The sequence below is a fragment of the Lepisma saccharinum genome, chromosome 3 (assembly GCF_977018435.1).
Source record: "Lepisma saccharinum chromosome 3, izLepSacc3.1, whole genome shotgun sequence".
In the NCBI taxonomy this organism is placed as follows: Eukaryota; Metazoa; Arthropoda; class Insecta; order Zygentoma; family Lepismatidae; genus Lepisma; species Lepisma saccharinum.
This window is the reverse complement of record NC_139231.1, coordinates 58181679-58194241: the sequence shown is the minus strand read 5'-3', so window position 1 is coordinate 58194241 and position 12563 is coordinate 58181679. Positions and strand designations below refer to the sequence as shown.

The 12563-nt window shown below is 36.9% G+C and overlaps 2 protein-coding genes across 3 annotated transcripts in view; both read left to right on the top strand.

Annotated features, from left to right (window-relative positions):
- The window catches only part of LOC145985067 (uncharacterized), a 50776-nt gene extending 50267 nt beyond the window's left edge, over positions 1–509 (top strand). Inside the window, exon 11 of one of the 2 annotated variants that reach the window (XM_083118636.1) lies at positions 4–509. In XM_083118636.1, the coding sequence (XP_082974762.1) occupies positions 4–126 (123 nt within the window). In that variant the 3' untranslated portion in view covers positions 127–509. The remainder of the gene's footprint in view (positions 1–3) is intronic. The other variant, XM_083118637.1, reaches the window with a different exon arrangement.
- Positions 510–4507: 3998 nt separating this feature from the next.
- On the top strand, positions 4508–7864 carry LOC145985543 (uncharacterized). The gene is made up of 2 exons (XM_083119613.1): positions 4508–4515; positions 6147–7864. The coding sequence occupies exons 1-2, from the start codon at positions 4508–4510 to the stop codon at positions 7507–7509; spliced, it is 1371 nt and encodes a 456-aa protein (XP_082975739.1). The 3' UTR covers positions 7510–7864.
- Positions 7865–12563: the final 4699 nt, after the last annotated feature.

Below are 12563 nucleotides of genomic sequence, written 5' to 3'. Positions count from 1 at the left end.
CAGTTGTCTACACCTGATGCTGAGGAGAAGAGTTCTGCTGATCTCACTCAAAGGAAGACAAGTGTTGCAGCTGCTGCAAGCAAGACTCAACCAGGGGATGAAACGTATGTTAGAGTGCAAGAGTAACAACTGCTGGTTCTTATCATTATGACTTGACTTTACCCTGCTACACTATATTGTGCCAAACTGCCATGCCTTCTGTCTACACCTTCTCTGATCCCCTAATTTCAGTTATTGCCTCCTCAACTCTGTTCTTTCCAGCTATTGATTTCCATTCATATGTTCAACATGCTCTAACCAAATTCTAGGAGCCTTTGTGAATCTGATTATATTGTTTAATCATCTGTTTTTATTCTCCATTTTCCATTCTGGCCATGTAGGTCCTTATATTATCCATTATTTTTCTCTCGACTACCATCAGCCATGTGTTTTCTATTTCTCTTCTCCATATGCATGTTTCACAACTATATGTGGTAGTTGATCAAATGTAAGTTTTATGTATTTCTATTATCTTTTTTTTTTTTTTTTTTTTTTTGCTAGTGTGTCAGTAAATAGGTCCAGAGCGATATGTGATAGTCGATAATTGTAGTTGGTTGTTTTGGAAGGTGTTAGTAGATCATAATAGGTAACAGATTCTAGATATTTCCTGGGCATGTCCAGCTCAGTACTGAAACTAAGCAAAAGTGTACAACTGAAGAGCAACCCACTGTTACGCTTGGATGAGGGGAGGGGGGAGGGAGGACTTCCCTCAAAAGATGTTCATATTGAAATGTTTCCTGCTCTTGTTTTATGTCATGTGAAATAAAGTGATGTGGTATGTACACATTTAGTACAATAAATTCTTTACACAAGGATGCTGAAAAGTTACTAGTGAAGCCTGGCCTTGAACCAGTTCAGTATCATAAACCAGCAAGGCTATGACAGTCTGCATATGCAAGGTACATTTAAAAAAAAAAGGAAACGACCGGTTGGCATATTGTTAGACAGTCGATGGGAAGCAGTGTCAGGATAACATGGCCAGCGTAATAGTAGCACAGCTTTTATTTTTAGAATCGGGTCAGCACTTGCTTTGATGCATTCTGTAAGTCAATGTCGTTTTCTTATTCATGTTCTCTGTAATTTGCAGTGTACAGTTACCCACAGGAATACAGTAAACAATGCTTTCAGACAAATCTCAATTTTGCAGTCAAATGTAGCACACCCTATCTCTTCCACGAATGGCGATAGGTCCAAAATGAGTTCGGATTGTCGTTTGTGGGACAATTCTAGCCTAAACTGATGTGTCATACATACCCCTTTCCATTTGAAAATATTGTGTGATATCCAATATGGCAGAATCCAAGATGGCTGCCATGATGGCCACACTCACATTCAATGCAGTTTCCGCACCAATACCCACTTGCAACATGTGATTTTTCTCCGTCTACGTGTCTTGTTATTACTGTCCTGTCCTGATACTTTTGACTAACTCTGTATATATAAATATAATATAAATATATTACAGTAAGTTAATTTGGAAAATCCACTACATGAACACTATGTTGTGTGTAATGGAAATAGTCCATCCATATGTTTTTAAATAGGCAAAATAAATGTAGGAAAAGAGAGAACTCCTCAAAGTAAATAGTTGGGTTTTTTGAGACTGTGATATGTTCTGCTAAAGCTTCTTCCACCTGAACAAACTGTGTGTATCTTATGAGGACAACAGAAGCATTTAGGGCTGCAAATTTCCAAATACTGTACACATGCTCATTTAGAACTTCCTGACAATTAAAGTGCAGTACAGTTAATTTACTTGTTCTGTGAAAGAAAGAAAGGAAAAGTTTCTCTAATTTAAGCAGATGAATGACTTGTTAGTTTCAAATTCCTTGTAACAGGAGGGAATATATTTGAATGGCTTATTGCAGAAAGGGACCTGAGTCACTTTTGCACAATTCTGAGAAAAACAAGAAAAATCGTATAATATTGATAGTGTAAGAAAGAAACGTGCCGTTGTTGGCTCAAATATTCAGCACAATGAATAGTTAATTTTGCAACCCTCAATGCACCCCATTGCAGTATGCTGCTAGAGACAGTGGAGATGAAAAAGTTATGACTCCGGTACCTTTCTGCAATAAAAGTGGAAACTTTGAGAAATAGGACGAGAAATATCCTACAAACGTCCGTTTGTCGTTGCCACATAAGCTAGGTTAGGTTAAGTTATGTTATATATGCAACAGAAAATTATAGATTCGGAAAAAAATTACAGTGCATTGCACTTTCTGGACTTTATTGTTGGTGTTTGAAGTACAATAATGTACGAGCTCATGCATGCATGTGTTATTCTACATCTGGGTCTGTTTTATTGCCATGTGTAGTGGGCCACTGAAGAATATCTTCATAAAATCCTTTGACGTCGTCTGTACATACGACAAGGCAGTTCATATGTCCTTCAATTTAGTAAGCTTGATCGTCATACGTGCAACTGGGAAAGTACGTGGCTTAGGAATTACAATTCTTGCACCTTTGGACAGATAGAAGATGTAAGACGTGAAAGCTTTAATGAATTTGGAAACCTTGACAGTATCCTTATGTTTAACGCAGTATTCAAAGTAATGATAGTTGGAAATCTGAAAAAAATTGCCTATTCTTGTAGGAACACATGGTAGTTTTCACAGATGCCACATTTTTTTTGTAGACATGAGGCCGCCACGTTGCGAAATCAATAATGTTACTGGTGTCAATAAGTTTGACAGTATTTTTACCGCCCCGAGCTGCATTACCGATTAGCGTACACAGATCGTACAACGTATAAATACGGGTAAGTTTATTGCAGAAAAGGACCCGAGTCAGTGACTCAGGTACCTTTCTGCATTAAAGTACACTTTTCACTGCATTTTCTTGGCTATAGTCTCGTGTGACTGACGTCTTTTCTGCACTAAAAGATGTGTCTGTAACTAGGAAAATAAAAAATACCATTAACTCCGATACCTCAAAAATGTGACTCAGGTCCCTTTCTGCAATAAGCCATTCATTTACAATGGAATTAAGTGTTCATGAAACATATTATGTACCTAGTTTGTCTTGTGATCAATCATTGTAAACCATGTGCCATTCATATTTAAGATACTGTTCCATCTCAGACAATAAGTTGCTGCTACATTCTTGTTTGAACTGGCCCAAAATAGAAAAACGTTGAGTGTTTTGTCACCAGTAGCACATACGTACGCACACGTCATGCCATTGTGCAACATTCATACATATGAGGTGCATTTTAAAAGTAACGGCTGATAAAACAAATAATAATAAAAGTACATTGCTTGTACACATATTGTACATAGTTACTTTACTTCCTTAAATACCGTATTTATGCATGTGTAGTGCACGTGCGTGTATAATGCGCACCCTGGTTTTTGATGGGTAAAAGTTGAAAAAAATTTTATCTCGTATATAATGCGCAGTACAATCCAATTTCAAGAAATGGCTTTCTTAGTTGTAGGTCGTAAATCTGTTGCTATGCTGATCAAGAGTGAATAACATCATACCTATTCAATGAGTCGCCTGTTGCTATGTGGACCAAGAGGAGAATATCCTCTTGTGTAAACAATAAGTCTCCAACTCATGCCACCTCCCCCCTCTGCCTCCACTGCCTCTTTAACCACCTTATTTATTCTGTAATAGTAGAAAGCGAGATCAAAATTATGTTATGGATTTACAGTGCTCAGGAAGTTATTTTCTATTATTTCTCGCCCAACAAATACTGCTGATATGCATCCCATTTGACGGAAGGTGCATGCTCGAATTCTGCCAGAGTTGGCTGGCTTTTCTTGGTGTCACAGAACATTACATTACAAAGTGAAAAATCGTGTGAAATGGCCTTCAAACTTTTATTCGTGGTTTTGCTCATTCCTTCTTTACTTTTTCTGTGACTAATGTAACATTTATACGAGGCACATTCAGGACCTTCAAACTAGCAGTTAGCAGCACAAGATTTCTTCCATTAAAGAATTTACACACTCCATATATATAGTTTGGCCAGTAATACATTTTAATTATTGTTTTTTTTCTTATCTTTTCTTTCATCCAAAGCATCATAGAAATCAGAACGTTCCTACATTTTGTGATGACCTTATTTCAACCCAATTGCACATTAGTGTCGTTATCTTGAATGGAATAGTCTTGTCATATTCAGAAACTGGAGGATTTAAGCTTTACAACAATATGTAACATGATAGGGTTCCGTAAACATGAAAAATCAATGCAAGTGTCCCAAAATCATGGAATGACCCTGTACGGTTTTATGTTGGCTGTCTGAATTATTCCGTGCATAATACGCACCACAGTTTTTGGGAGCAAAATTTTGGAAAAAAGTGTGCATTATACATGAGTAAATATGGTATGTACCAATCTCTTCCAAACACGTTTTGTAGCAAGAAACAAGTTAAATTTGCAAAAAAATTGCTATCTGGGAATTGAACCAATTGAGCACCTTGCAGACACTGTCAACTGTACTGAATGGTGTCTTGAAATGCCATGGTGAGAACACTAATCTAGAAACAGCAATTTCCTTAAATTTTTGTATTGAAATGTTTGTTTGAACACGAGGGTTTCCACATGTTCGTTGGCTTTTCTTTAAATTGGGGACACTACTGCCTGACTTCTGTTTCACTTATTACTAGGAAACAGATTTATATGTAAATAAATATTTATGTATGAAGTTGAAATCAGTTATATTTTGTATTATCTTTGCACATTATGGCATGAAGACTTGAAAAATTCAATTTTATTTTCCATATTTGTACATATATTAAGTTTTGGCTCTTATTTTAATTATTTTTACATATTAGTTCCATATTTCAGAACATTTCTCAACATATACTCCATATTTGCACAATAACTACATGTCTGTGTGTAACGGAAAGAGTTGGGTGAATTTCTGGCGAATAACTGACAAAGTCCGAAACCACGTTAAACAAACAAAAGGTTTCTGGCGAATAACTGACAAAGTCCGAAACCACGTTAAACAAACAAAAGGTTTTTTTTCATTTCCTTCAATTTTGCACCTTCAACTGTTGGCTTTTGTTATTGTAAAACACTTGATATTCCTGTTTATTTACAATTGTTGTCAACAATAGAGAATCAGGGCTCAAGCATCATCAGCTCCTGGTTTTTACAAGCATTATTTTGGCATCGTTGGAAGTCCCAAGTTGAGCAGCTCATTGTTAAACCCACCCTCTACTCAGTTGCGTGCCTGACAGCAGCATCAGAAGCAACAATTTTGTGGCACACATACGGGATTTGCTTCTAGATTCTCTTCAAGATAGTCAAAGTAATAGTTACAATGCTGGGACTGTATTTTATCTAGCTTATGTAATGTCTTATTTTATTAAAAAGGTAAGTATTTCCAATATAAGGTCCATATTTAAATCCATATTTGGGTGAAAATAACTAAATATATGGTTACAGATTTAGCACATTTTTACTACACGTAAATCTGTTCCCTGTTCATTACAGTAGGCCCATAATTGCCACACAAGTCATTGTGAATTTTGGCAGTATTACAATATTTTGTAATGAGAAATCAAATCATGGGCCAGACTTTACAAATGGCAGGACTCTTTATTCTCACAGCTCTAAGAAATCATTTGTTTAAAAAATGTAAGCAATAATAAACTTGTGACAGTATGTGCCATAGTAAGCTACTGAAACAGTTGAAGTTTATGAAAATGTGTGGTCCACCCCTTTGTTGTCAACCATTTGTTATAAGCAACTAGCTGTTGCTTTTGAAATGCAACTCGTATACAGCAGGTTACTTGGAAAAGGATTCTGTATTTCGGCAAGTACACAATATACAACCATCCTCACAAACAAAAGACAACTGAAAACAGATGTCCATGATGAATTTGGTGCACATGCACCAAACAGACACAACATGGTGAAATATTGCTACCTTCGTGATTGAGAATGATACTGTGTATATTCTAAGTCAGTATTTGCTCTTTTTATTATATGTACATAACTTTTTAACATATCTGCTTATTAAATTTATTTGAGCTCGTAAATCTAATCTCTGTTGGAGCAGGGTCCTCATCAGTAATCTTATCAAAGCTCACAGTTCACTCTAGAAAAACTACCTGTAAATGAACTAATGTACTTTTTCTTTCCAGGAATGAAGAATCTGAGGCAGCAGTTTCTTCCGAAGAAGGTGAACAACCCCTTTCACTTCCAAATGTGAAAATTGAAGTTGCTGGTGACTCACAATGCATGTGCCCAATCTGCAGTGAAGTTTCGGAGAGTGGAGAAAACTTCAAGAGACATTTATTGCTCGAGCATACTGGGAGCCTGCTTCAGTGTAAGAAGTGCTCCACAATTATCCCTGCCTCAGAAGAAAGCCTAACTGAGCACTGTTTTTCATGTAAAAGAAGATCCTTGTCAGAAGACAGTGAAATCATAAAATCCCATTTGAGTGGAAGTAAAGAAACTGATCCAGAACCTCCAAATTCAGAGCAATCAAAAGAAGCGGATTCAAAGAATGTGTCTAAAGTTTATTCAAATGTAACAGATGTAAATGACTTGTTGTCAAAATTCCCCAATTTTGCAGTGGTCAAAATCAGGCGTGCATCAAAAGGAATTGAAATAAAACAAGAGATTGAAATTAATGCTAATTTTTCATGCAATCATTGTGAGGAAAACTTTACATCACGAAAGGAATTGCGTAAGCATAAAGTGAGTGCTCATTTTGTGCCTCAGATTTGCCAATTTTGTGGAAAAAATTTTCGTGATACAAATAGGTTGAAAAAGCATGAACAGATTCATAAGCACAGTCATTATTGCGAGAAGTGCAATAAAATGTTTGTTGGAGAAACTGCAGTGAAGAGACATATTCGGTTTCATGTTGAGAAAAAGTACAAGTGTGGGAAGTGCGGAAAGGAGTTTAGAACTTGGAATTGTTTGCGTTACCATAAGGAAACTCATAATGAATCAAAACCACATCTGTGCGAAATTTGTGGTAAATCTTTCAAGCATATACAAAGTCTATATGTGCATGGATTTCTTCACAAGAAGAGGTTCCCATGTGAATATTGTGGAAAATGTTTTACAACGGCGAGCAAGAGGAACAGCCACCAGCGTTCGCATACAGGGGAAAGACCTTTTGTGTGCAATGTGTGCAGCAAAGCCTTCACTACAAAATTTTATCTCACACAGCATATAGAAATTCATGTTGAAGAGCGTCCATATGAATGCGACATATGTGGCAGGAAGTGGAAAAGACTTCATAATATGATTAATCACAAGAAAAGACACTTGAATCAATCAAATGGAAAGCGTGTTGTTTGTAAGATATGCAAGTGTGTATTGTCTGATTACAAAGCATTGCATAGCCACAGAAATTCTCACACAACAGAAGAAATAGAGAGACATAAACGAAAAAGAAAAAATGAAAAAGAATGCAACAAATGTCATGAGTTCTTCCAAAATAAGAAAGAACTCGAAGAGCACATGCTGTTACATGAAGAATTGAACTTCTAATATGTGTAATATAGTAAGACAAATCTTTATTGTGGGAATGAAAAAGGGTGAATAACATTTCGTGAAAGATTTGTAATACCCTTTTTTAGTAAGGAAAGTAAAAAGGTTGTTGCTCTATAATGACATGTCCTATGTAACACTCCACATCAATTTATAAGCACCAGCTGGGGCGGGTGTGCCCCAGTTCATGTAATCTTGTCATGCCAACCTGGACATATGTACATGTCTCAGGACCACATAACAATATTCATTAATTTCTCCAAAAATACTGTAAATATTTCATGCCTGTTTTCTTTCATTTATATACATTTGAAGATGTGATATATTTGAATTACAATACAATGTGAATATTGTATGTTTGGAAGAACTTATTTTAAAAACATGCACATTTGAAATTGAAGGCTTTCCATATGTGCAGCTATGCCCAAACAATCATAGAACTAGTTGTAAGAGTTGTAAGAGAGAATTGAAGTTTGTTTTATTTTGATGTAAAGGTGAGAAGCATTCACGGGAAGTACAGTTTTGACGTTCCTACAGTCCAAGTTGGAAGAATACAAAAACAAATGAATTTTATAAAAATAATTCTCCTTTGGTGTGCCCTTTGACCTTCACAATTAATCCATGTGAACAGAAAAATTCTAGGATGTAGTGCTATTAAGTACCTACATTAGTGTACATTTAATTAAACACTTAAAATAAACAATTAAATATATCACACAACACTCAATAAAATTCATCATTGCTATTTATTCCTAAAAATCAGTTCCCCCCATTTGGACTATGAATCTGAAGTACTTGAATGTAAGTACAGTCAACTATCGATACAACAACCTTTCACAGTTCCTGTGAAAAGAAGGGTTGTTATTTCGAAGAGGTCGTTATTGGAATTTGCACCATTTTTGAGCTTAAACGGACACAAAGATTCATAGGAAACAGAAACACCATTTATCCTATGTAGTTATACAACCTCTTATGCACAGGATGCATGTTGTGAGATGGAAAATAGAACATGAAAACATTTTCACAAAAAGGATTTAAAATAATGTTATTTTCTTTTAATTGTACACAGTTGCTGCTCTTCCATAAAATTCTTACAATTCTAGTTCATGAGAAACCCGTTTGCACTGAGACCTACGGAAAGGAAATCAATCTCTCGTTTTTTGAAAGCAATACTCGAAGAATCTTGACACCAGTCACACTGGCACCAGCAAAAATTTGGAGATAATCGGGCAAAATGAATGTTGGATTTTATACGGGTCTACTGGAGCATTGTCCGTTACAGAATTAACTGGTAAGATAAGATTTCTCGGGAGACACAAGACAACCTTTCTAGGCACCAGACAAAAGAAAGAAAGAAAGAAAGAAAAAGCGGAGCTGTAAATTTCGTTCTGGTTCAGCTGTGTAAAATACATCGCAAAAGAAAAGTCACATTTTCTTTGCTTCAGCCATCTTCATATTCATCCCCCTCCTCTATTCCAGGAAGCAGTCCAAACTCTTCCTCAACTTGCATTGTAATCTGCCCTGAAAAAGGAAGCACGCAACTTGCAACCTGTTTGCACCGAATGTGTATCCTAGGACACATTAAACACTTTAAACTGTATATTTAGTCCCAATTAGCCCATCAGCATAAAATGAACTCAAAACAAACTTTATGAAACCTGTGCATTTTCAGATATCAAAATGGGAGATCGTTATGAAATCTGTGCATTTTCAGATATCAAAATGGGAGATCATAATTTACTCTCACGTTAATCGATGATTTAATGTTGGATTTAGGAGTATTCTCAATGTCAAACACCTGCTCCGCCAAAGTATTCCCCTTGAATAATGTTTTTTTTTTAAAATCAGTCTCAGCATCCATTCCTACATTGAGCATTGAGCTTCCACCCCCCCCCCCCCTCTCACATGAATGGTTCTGAAGAAAAGCAGCGATTATATTGTGTGCATTTCCTTCGAACACTGCTCTGATTGTTCAAGAAGTTTATTCTTGTGTCAGGTGCAAAATAAAAGTAACAATTTTGCTTATCAGAAGGTGCAGAACATAAAGTTGTTTCAACTCTTCTTTTTCTTTCTGGAGATCGAATTTTGTTATCTTCAAATCAAAACAGCTCTGCGAGATTCAAACAATGACTTTTTCCTTCGCGCTGGATGAGTCATTGCTGTTATTGGCAAGTGACAGCTTTGCAGACGCTAGACGAAATACTGGTGCCAGCTGCAGCGTAAAAACAATGAAACTGGCGGTGAGTTAGAGCAACAGGTGGCAGAAGAGAAAATCCTCGGCATTTTAAAGGTAACGCAACTGTCAAAGATGGAACTTTTAACAGAAGTGTGAAGAAGAAAGAAATTATCCTTGCTTTACAATTTACCATGCAAGAGACAATAATACGGGCAATATTTCCTATGCAGACAACAGCATTAAAAAAAGAAAAAAGGACCTGAATTATGCAATTATCACATTGCCGTGTACACCAGTGGCGGAAAATAAGTTGGGAAAGGGGGAGGGGGTCACTTTTTTCTTTTTTAGTTGTCCTATGGTTTTTGTTTGTTTTCAATAACGTATCCAGAACTGACATTTTAGATGTCAAAGGAAAGGAGGATGGGTCCATTTCCACACTCGCCTGTAATCAGCCGTGTGCACACACGAGCAAGAAAATCGTGGCTGAAACAATCGGCATTGCCCTCCCCCCCCCAAACGTTTCCTGACAGGGAAAAAGGGAGAAGTCACTCAGCCAACGGAACACTTTTTTGGCAAATATTATGACACCGGCACAGTTAGGAAAACGTATGAAGTGGGAAATGGGAGTTGTGCTGATGCATGTAAGATCGAAGTAAATTTTTGCGGAAACCTGGATGAGAATGCATTAAGCAGGTTGATGATCTTTAGTTGGCCTATGTGGCTGTGATTATCTCTAACAGTTTCGCTTTTATATGAATTGTTACAGGGAACAAAGAACACATTTCGAATGAAAGCAGTTACCGGAAGTAGTCGGCTACAAGGCCAAGAGTTGCTCACTCATGGGGAACCTGCTGAACTATAAGTCGGAGCTTTTGGAACATACTTGTGATCTTAACTCGCATTTCTCATGTGACACTGGTGAATATTTCCAAGGTGGTGTATTCATCAATGAAAGAGCTTGACCTGCCATGCACATTGACAAAGGCAAGTCCAGCAGTAATTTGTGGCTGCTCCCCCCCCCCCCCCAACCATTCGTAATGCACAGCTTTTCGTGGATGTATTCAATGAAAATTGTGTGCAATGGCATGCAAACTTCTCTTCCTAGACGTCACTGTGATCTCGATGTGTTACCAATGCGCTAAAGACATTTTAATGCTTTTTTCTGACACCTCGAAAGGGAGCAAATTGGTCCACAAATTCAGTCATAACTTTTTACTGGTTAAAGATACATCGAAAAAATCTTCACCATTGCATTTCTCGTGAAATTCTAGCCTGATTTGATATATTATATCACCCCCTTCCCATTTAAAAAATTAAAGTTGAATTCAAGATTGCGGCCGTCTTCATCATATGCCCTATAACATTTTCCCCCACCCTATTACAATCCTACAAAGTTAGTTTTGCGGAACAGTATGTCATTCAACTTTTATTCTGGTGTCTTCACACTTTTGGACCACCCTGTAGTTTTCAGTGTTGCTGGACAGATTTGCAATAAGAGAAGTAGTAGGTTACTTCAAGAATTGCTTCAGAAACTCATGTTTCTGAATATGAATCTACCAGCATTAAATTAACAACATTAAGAAAAGGAATTCATTTTACATTTCAAAGAACTGCTTGTGTACTAATGTTAAATCTCTTGAGAATCTATCTATCTTCTTAAAGGTTCGCATAACCTCTTTTTGTAGATGCAAATGTACAAGAAAACCGGTATTTTTAGTAGTTTTTTATTTTATCTGCGACGTTTCATCCTGGTTTCCCAGAACTTTCTCAAGCTTACACCAAGAAAAAAGGCAAAGGATAGAATAAAAAACCACTCAAAATAACTGATTTCTTGTACATTTGCATCCCTTGAGAATATATATGTATATACAGGATCCGTTCTGAAAGTATCCAAACTTATTTATTTGCAAACAATTTATTGATGACAATTACAACTGCTGTCAATATTCTTCAATGTAGGCACTTTCAGCCTCAATACAGTGAGTATAGTGACTTTCCACTGTTCACAGCAGTCCTGGAAGTCCTTGACTGACACCCTCTTTAACCTTTTGCCGCCCAAGCATCTTGAACGAGATACCCAAATGTAACCCTCACTGTCCCAAGCATCTCGATCGAGAAGCTGTGTCAAGGTCGTAGTTTTTACGTTACAACTTTTCTATTTTTGGCTAGAATTTCGATTTTATTTTTTTATATTGTTCCTAACACATGTATTTAACAGAAATGGTTTTTTGCATTTTTTTTTCTTCATGAAAATGGAGGGGAAAAGGCGGGAAAAGGTACTTCTCTTTTGCGGCTCTTTTCAACGTCAAATTTTTGCCGACAAAGGAAGACCGGCTTTGTTGTTCTAAAGCAATGCTTTTCACTCCCTCCTGCTAAGTGCATTCGAAGGAAGCTTGTTTATCATTATCCGATGTCAAAATGAAAGTTTTCCGTGAGGGTGCAAGCAGGGGGAGGGGGAGGGGAAGACTGGTTGTTGAATCTGCGTTGTGAGAATGGAATTTTGAAGCGCGCTGAAGGAAACCTTTGTTTTTTTTAGCACAAGTGTCCACAAGTGGCAACAGGGGTAACCCAGCATTGTCTAAAAATAGAATTTCAAGCAGCTGCAAGAATTGGCACTCATTTTTCATTACGTTGTAGCTTTTCGTCCGTGAATGTTGTGCGTAGGTGTCGTTTTGTGCCCAAGTGCAAGGACATTTTTTGGGTGAAGTGACAATTTTTTAAAATAATTTTTGGGGGTTTTCTCCTTTCCCCTCCATATATACGCCAAATTTGCATAAATTTTGCATTTTGACATTTTTTGGGGGGGGGCGGGGGGAAACACCATTTTTTTAAAGAAAAGTATCGTCTGAATCTGTGATTCATTCTGCGTACAATGGTA